Here is a 7960-nt window from a genome sequence, read left to right as displayed (position 1 = left end):
AAAAAAAAAAAAAAAAAAAGAATCAGATCGTGAACTGGGTGCATTAATACTTGTGCTAGGCAAAGGATTCTGCTTATAAAGGAATGGCCTGTGCTCTTTGAAGCTGAGGTCCCCAAGCTACAAGTCTCCTGGCTGATGTGTAAAATAGAGAAGAGGCCCAGTGAGGACTGGAGACTATACATGTCACAGCTTCCTCCAGCCAACTGTTGACATACAGGAATGCAGAGGCGATGCTGCCAGATCTTTGGATTTTATCTGTTTTTTTTTTTTAATAAAAAGTTGGAAATCTAATTTTTAAGTGAAATTTCCCTGTTTTAAAATACTGGAGACTGTTTTTTTAAAAATCTTTTTATTTAAAAACTAGGCCATATATCGGTGAGCTGCATGGGACTTCTGCCTCCTTGCTTGCAGTCTGTTGTGAGCAGGAAGTGAACCTCTTTCCTGTCACCCTGGACCCTCTTCCCCTCCCCCCAATCCCACAGGGATAATCCTCACGATTTCTTCCTAGTCTCACAACTTCCCCTCTCTCATCAGATCACCTCTCGGATCTTCAGGGCAGAGCAGAGGGTGATCCTCGTGCATCCTGGGATTTTTACAGCAGTTCTGTGTTGGGTAAGTTCTGAATGGGGAGACTGGCTATATGTATGTATCTATATCACCAGTACTTCTTGGAGGTAGGAGCCCCCTCTGTGGAGGCAGTCATTCCTCACCTGGTAGTAGCTTATAAACCCTTTCAGCCCTTCCCCCTCAGGCTCCAGTCAGTAGTATGAAGTCTGAGGTGCCACAGGGATTTGCATAAAATCTTCCTCCCCTGCCTTCTGCCTCTCTACCACCTTGGGAGCTTTGTAAATCCTAGTGTTAACCTCTTTTTGGTACTGCTCACATTGTAGGGAGTGTCAAGCCTTCATCTGGCGACTTTCATTCTCTGTCACTCTTCCCCTATGATGGCAGTCCTTGGTTTTTGTTTTATTTTCTTCTCTGGGTTTGATTTTGTTTTCCTTTGCTTTGTTTTTGAGATGAGGTTTTACTAAGTAACTCTGGCTGGCCTGGGACGCAGAGATCCTTTTGCCTCTGCCTCCCAAGAGCGGGAAGGCAAGGGCAGGGATTAAAGGCGTGGTCCACCACCGGGGCTCAGCCCCTGTTTTTGAGGTTGCTGCTGTCCTGAGCCCTTAACCCTCTGGCCTAAAGAGCAGGCAGCAGGAAGATGAGCACACCTTTGTCTGTGCTCATTCAGCATTTGTCCTGTGTGAACCAGGGGATGAGGATGAAGAGCAGATTGGTCTTAAAGGCAGTGGGACACAACCACATGATTGGTTGGGGAAGGAAACCTTTTAAGTCCCTAGACTTCAGTCAGGGTCAGGCAATGAGGTAGATTGGGGACATTCTAGGCAGAGGACAGGTGTTTCACCTCACTGGACCCTTGCCGGCTGCTAGTTATTTTCTGCCTTCCGTCTGGAAGAGCTGAGCTGCCATCCTCTCAGAGTGTTTTGCCTTTTCCAGTCAGAGGGTGGAGAAGGATAATGGACTTCTGACCACAACATACTTCCTTCCAAGACTAGAGTTTTCATGTGCCCTTTCAAGGATGTGGGCCCATAGTAAATCCAGCCAGCGACTTGTAGCCTTGTATTTATCTCCTGAGCCGCCCCTTTGTATCCCTTTATCTGGCTGAAAGGTTTCCTTGCTTCAGTTTTATGCTAGTAGCTGATCTCCTGGGTACTCAATTTACAGAGAAAAAAGACGGGTTTGCCTGCGACCTCCTCCATAACCCTCCTGGGAGTGCCGAGCAAGGAGACGATTCAGAACAGGATGACTTCATGTTCGAACTCTCAGACAAGCCTCTTCTCCCTTGTTACAACCTCCAAGTGTCAGTGTCCCGTGGGTAAGTGTCTGGGAAGTCTACAGGGACCGTGTGAGAGTGTCCTGGCAACCACTGACCTGCCTCCCAGAGAAGGAGGAGCTCTCCAGAAGGAGGCAGATGCAGCCTGGGGAAAGATGCTCTGCTCCCCACTCCGGAAGGAATGTAGTTTACATCCAAACTCAAGGTTCACAGATCTCAAGGACTACACCTTGGCTATCAACTTGGTATATTTCCAGGCCCCCAAATCTGAAGAACTTTTGCACTCTTACTGTGTGTAGGTGGTAATCTGTAGGGAAGTATTTGGGATGATGAGCTATTAGAATCTCTGGAAATTTTTTTCTGGGGACAGCTAGACAAAATATTTGCAATTGGGATTCTTGGAAAAGCCAAGGCCTCTGGTTGCCGTAGCTTTGGATATACTAGGATCCTTAAGCAATCCACAGCACAGCCTCTCATAGCCTTAAAACCAGCAAGGTGATCAGCACTGTTGGTTCAGGTGACTGTCCTACTACAGGGGAGCCCCACTCTTTGGAGACCAGAGGACACCTACATTAGACTGAGCCCAACTGACTCTTGGTTAATTCAGAACTGACAGAATTCTAACTTGAAGGAACTTTGTCAGCCTTCAGGACCATGGATTTTGATGGGTTTTCCAGGGCATCAGAATATGGAGGTGCTGGGTGGGTGGATAAAAATGCTGGGTCAGGACACTAGAGAGATGGCTCAGCAGTTTGGAGCACTTAGGGAGGGCCCAGGTTTAAATACCACACCCGCATGACAGCTCACAACCATCAATGACTCCATTTCCAAGGGACCCGATGCCCTCTTCTGTGCTCTGCAGACACCAATCACATATGCGGTGTGTATATATATATACAGGAAAACCCTCATAATAGAAAATAAATATATTGTTTAATGCAGGATCAGTTCCCCTTTTGTTCCTAGACTCCTTGTTCTGGGCTGAAGCTGGTCCCAGAGGATGGGCCAGGCCTCTGGGACATAGTGTTGCACAAATTCCTCCCAAGTATTCACCATCTCCTTCTCTGAAACAGGATCTTGGGCCATAGGCAGTAAAAGGACCAGAATAGTTTGCTTTAGGTACAGACAGAATATGGACAACCAAAGGCCACATGCCACCCTATAAGCCGAGGGATATGGGTTATTTGCCTGCAGATATGTGTGAGCCTGTTGCCTGCAGAGGCTAGAAAGAGGGCATTGGGTTTCCCAGAACTGGAGTTACAGTTGTGAGCTGAGTACATGCGTGCTGGGAATTGTACCCATGTCCTCTGTAAGGGCAAATAGTGTTTTATTTATTTATTTATTTATTTATTTATTTATTTATTTATTTATTTATTTATTTATTTATTTATGTTTTGTTTTGTTTTGTTTTGTTTTGTTTTGTTTTGTTTTTCGAGACAGGGTTTTTCTGTGGTTTTGGAGCCTGTCCTGGAACTAGCTCTTGTAGACCAGGCTGGTCTCGAACTCACAGAGATCCGCCTGCCTCTGCCTCCCGAGTGCTGGGATTAAAGGCGTGCGCCACCACCGCCCAGCACAAATAGTGTTCTTAACCACTGAACGAACCATCTCTCCAGCCCTTTAATCCTCATTCTTTGAAAGAGATTGTTCAAGTATATGGCATTGATTGTCACTTTTTCTTAGCCTAGAACATTCCATTCCCTAATTTTATAATGTGACAGACTTTGCCATCATGTGGAAGAAATGTTGAATTTTAGGAAAAGGATTGAGTCTAAATATGTGAAGGTGTTTTGTTGATACCGGGTCTCTATGTAGCCCTGCTGGCCTAGAATTCACTAGGGAGACCAGGCTGACCTCAGTCTATCTGCCTCTGTCTCCCAAGTGACTTGAGCCACCGTGCCCAGCTAGCTAGCTGTTTCAGTTACTGTGTAGAGTGATTGATTTCATAACCATGTTTTATGCACTGGATCAAACTTTTTAAGATCCACAGCACAGACAATTCTAGCCTTCAAAAAACTCAGCCAAGTGTAGTAGACAGATAAGTGTCCAATTAGCTTTAATAAAAGGCTAAATGTTCTAAGCAGGTTTATTATTGTAAAAAGAATGTCAAGTGAAAAATAAAAAGTTAAGTCTGTCTTGAGCTCTATTCCTAGTCCCTAAAGAAGAGCACAGTTTATTTTGATTTTTTAGCCTTTTGGAAATGAGCTGTTGGAAGTATCATAATAGGGCTGAGAACCAAGTGTCGTGAGCCCGTAGAAGATGGACTTAACACTTAGTTTCTTTGAGGTTTTGTAGGTTTGAAATGGCATCTGAGCTGGGCTAAAAGAAGAGGCATAGGGATGGCATGAGCAAAAGCATTGCAACAGAAAACAAAAGCCAGACATGATGGTGCATGCCTTTAATCCCAGCACTCAGGAGACAGAGGCAGGCAGATCTAGAGTTTGAGGCCAGCCTGGTCTACAGAATGAGTCACAGGCTAGCTGAGGTTGTATAACGAGAGGCGCTCTCTCTCTCTCTCTCTCTCTCTCTCTCTCTCTCTCTCTCTCTCTCTCTCTCTCTCTCAAAAGGGGGGCTGGAGAGATGGCTCAGAGGTTAAGCACACTGGCCTCTAGGACCTGTGTTCAATTCCTGGCACTATCACCTACATGGTAGTTTACAACTGCCTGTAACTCTAGTTACAGGAGATCCAAAAAGACTTTCTGCAAGCACCAGGTGTACATAAAGCACAGACATCCATCAGGCGAAACATCTATACACATAAAGTCTTTAAAAATTATCTGTTCTGGTAGGACAGGGGTGCACTGTGGTAAGTGCATGTGGGGGAGCTGGAGACTGAATTGAAGAGGTTGAATTGGGGTCATCTTTGGGTGGTCTGTCTTATTATCATGATAAAGAATTAGAACTTGCTGATGACCCAGAACTTACTATGTAGACCAGGCTGGACTCAGGTTCACACAGATTTTCCTGTCCCTGCTTCGCAAGGGCGGAGATTAAAGGCCTGTGCCACCATATCTGGCTATTATGTTATTTTTAATTGTGTGTATATGTGTGCATTTGTGTGTGGATATGTGTACATGAGCACAAAGGAGGCCAGAGGGGTCAGGTCTCCTGGAGTTGGAGTTGTAATTATGAGGCACCCAGTGTGGGTGCTGGGAATGGAATTTGAGTCCTCTAGAAGATGAGCATGTATTCTTAGCCACTGAGACCCAAGCTGGTATATTTTTGCTAGAAGCCATTGGAGGCTATTCAGTGAGGGAATGGAGGATCATATTCTCATTTTAGAAAAGAGGATCCAAGGGACTCTTTGAGAAACCCATATCTATGTTCTTGGGTATGTCTTACTTTCTGCTCAGCACCTCTTTTTTTTTAAACCTATGTGCTTAAGCCTGTGCTAAAATAGCTTTCTTAGTCCCCTCCCCCATCAAGAGAAAGGATTCAACAGACAGATGGCAAGTGTAAGGCCTTGGCTACTTGTGCTCTCCACTACCCTGCAAAGGCTAGAAATGGGACACTAACGAGGGGAGATTGCAGTATTTCTTTCTGGAGAGAGCCGATGGAAACCCTTGGTGGGTGACCGGCTCTGCAGCACCCTCCCAGCTGTCCGTAGGCTGCCGCCCAGTTGGATGTGCTCCACAAGGGCAGACTGGCTGTAATGTGAGCCCTGGGCCTGCAGAAACATTGGTGCTGCCGTTGCTGGAGGAAAAAAAAAGTTGTCTAATGCATTTCGGAGCCAAAGAGAAATGCCTTTTGGATTACCCACAGTTTAGGCCTTTCTCCACAGCTCCACCTCCACTAGAGAAGATCTAGAAGGACAAGTGAGCAGGAGAGAGATCAGGGGAGAGAAGCCAGGCAGGGTTGCTGGAGTGGGGTTCAGGAAGAAGTGGTCCCAGCAGACAGTAGATGTCAGGCCATGGGCTAGCAGGCTAAGAACCAGGGAAAGCCCCAAGAGGCCTATTTTCCCTGGCTTGCCCTATGTGGTAGAGCTAGCCCATAGGTGTGCTCACTGACCTCAGTTAGAAGCTGGAGCAGGTATTGTGTTGTCCCAGCCTCATCCCAGAAACTTGTGGTTTCCTGGGAGGTAGTGGCGAGAGTCTCAGAAGTATGGGAGTGGGGGGTCACTTGGTCTCCTAGCCATCTATAATGCTTCTGGGGCCCCCACCCTTCCTCCTGAACCTGCTTCCCTAACTCCATCTTTATCTTTCCAGACCCTGCAACTGGTTCCTCTTTTCCGATGTCCTGAAGAGGCTGAAGCTTTCCTCAAGAATCTTTCAGGCCCGGTTTCCACACCTTGAAGTCACCACCCTGCCCAAGGCCGAGTTCTACCGGCAGGTGGCCTCAAGTCAGCTGCTGACCCCAGCTGAGAGGCCTGGAAGCTTGGAGGACAGATCTCCCCCAGGCTCTTCTGAGACTGTGGAGTTGGTGCAGTACGAGCCAGAGCTGCTGCGGCTCCTAGGGTCTGAGGTGGAATACCAGTCTTGGAGCAGTTGACCGAAACAGCCCTCCGCGTTCTTTCTCCTCCGAGTTCACCCTTTCCCCACCGCCCATGTCTCCCCCACCGAGCACCAGACTGCAGAATGAGGCAATAATACGGACCAACAAGAAGCCACCTTATCAATGCCAGCATTAGTGACTGGAGCTTTTTTCTTTGGGTTACAGTTAGTTCTCATCTCCATGTTGTGGTTGGTGATGGGGTGGAAAGTTGAACTCCACTTCTGAAGACAAGAGGTGTGGAGATGTTGGGAAGTGGCACCAGGGTCCCTGGGACTGGCTTCTATGCTTATGACCAAGACCAGATGGGCCTGGGTGACTGTGGCCTGTCCTAAGGAGAAATGAGAAAAGCCCAAATCTCTGAGTGCCCCTCCCCATTTCCCTGTACTCTTCTGTCTTCCATAGTATTTATTTTATTAGTATTTAATTTGTATTGTTTCGTTGATTTCTGATAAGTCTGTATCACTGTGACAATTTGAGACAACTTGTTGTTTTGAGGGACTTTCTTTACCTCCTTTCCTTTTTCTTCCTGGATAAGCTTTGGGGATACTCGTTCCCTCCATGAAACTGATTCCCAGGTTGTCCTTCCCCCAGCTGGGGAGGGAGCAGGGTGAGGAAGGATAGGGACATCATCACACAACTAAACATCCTGGCTGCTGCTGGCCCAGAGCTGGGGAACTGGGGTCAAATCCCTGGCCTTTGGTGCTCCCCCACCCCCTGCCAGTTTTGCCCCACCCCTGCCCTTTGTAGCAGCTCTGCCATCTTAGTGTTTACTAGGGAGAGGGGTTCCTGAGTTCCTCTAATAAAGGCAGATTGAGAATGGGCTTGAGGGCTGAGGGGGCCTCCCGCATACTGCTCTGCTCAGAGTGCACAGTATGAAGTTAGTCTGGCATCTTCTGCCCTGTACCCCTCCTTGCCTCACCCTACCTCCCTGGGCTCCCCATCTTGAGATACTGAGCCTTTCACCTCCCAGCCTTTGCCTTGCCACCCCTACCACAGACTTCGAGCACCCTTTCCCGTGTCTCCTCCACCAGTCTCTGATTCTCCTCTGGAATCTGTAAGGGACCCTGAGGCTGACTAGGCAAGGGCAGGGACAAGTCTCTAGTCTGGCTCTATGCCCACTTGGGGACTTGTAGCTGTGCCAGTGGCTTATGGGCCTTGAGAAGCCTAGTGTTAGACCTGATACAGGGCCGAGGGAGAGAGGGAGGGAGGAGGAGCTTGGGTTGTTTCCATGGCCCCGCCCTCCATGACATTGTCTTTCCCACTCCTCTTATTTTTCTATAGATTGTTATTTTAAGTATGTACCATCAAAAGGCAGAAGGGCCTTGCTGTGGTTGGCTCTGGGTGGAGATGGTACAGTTTATTGTACAGGTGCTAAACAACAACAAAAGAAGAAAATGAAAAAAAAAAGACACAAAAAAGGAAAGAAAAAAGCCAGTTTGGGGATGGGACAATCTGTTCTCTGGAGGCTCCTGACCCATTTAGGAGCATTGTTTCTTTTAACTGTGTGTGATTTTTGTTCCCATGGGGATTTTCTGGGCCCCCTTCTGTAGGACAACCCCGCCATATCGTGCCCAATTGGTTTTGAACAATTGTTTTCCCTTTTTAACAACTATATATATGTGTGTGTGTGTGTGT

General features: G+C 47.3%; 1 protein-coding gene across 4 annotated transcripts in view; it reads left to right on the top strand.

Annotated features, from left to right (window-relative positions):
- Positions 1-7960, top strand: part of Bcorl1 (BCL6 corepressor like 1) — a 67983-nt gene extending 60023 nt beyond the window's left edge. For all 4 annotated transcript variants that reach the window (XM_026784830.1, XM_026784832.1, XM_005358402.2 and 1 more), the window contains 3 exons: positions 535-612; positions 1729-1879; positions 6040-7960. In XM_026784830.1, the coding sequence (XP_026640631.1) occupies positions 535-612; positions 1729-1879; positions 6040-6322 (512 nt within the window). In that variant the 3' untranslated portion in view covers positions 6323-7960. The remainder of the gene's footprint in view (positions 1-534; positions 613-1728; positions 1880-6039) is intronic.

The sequence above is a fragment of the Microtus ochrogaster genome, chromosome X (assembly GCF_000317375.1).
Source record: "Microtus ochrogaster isolate Prairie Vole_2 chromosome X, MicOch1.0, whole genome shotgun sequence".
Taxonomy (NCBI): domain Eukaryota; kingdom Metazoa; phylum Chordata; class Mammalia; order Rodentia; family Cricetidae; genus Microtus; species Microtus ochrogaster.
Note: the sequence above shows the minus strand (reverse complement) of the source record. Positions and strands in the feature narration are given on the sequence as shown.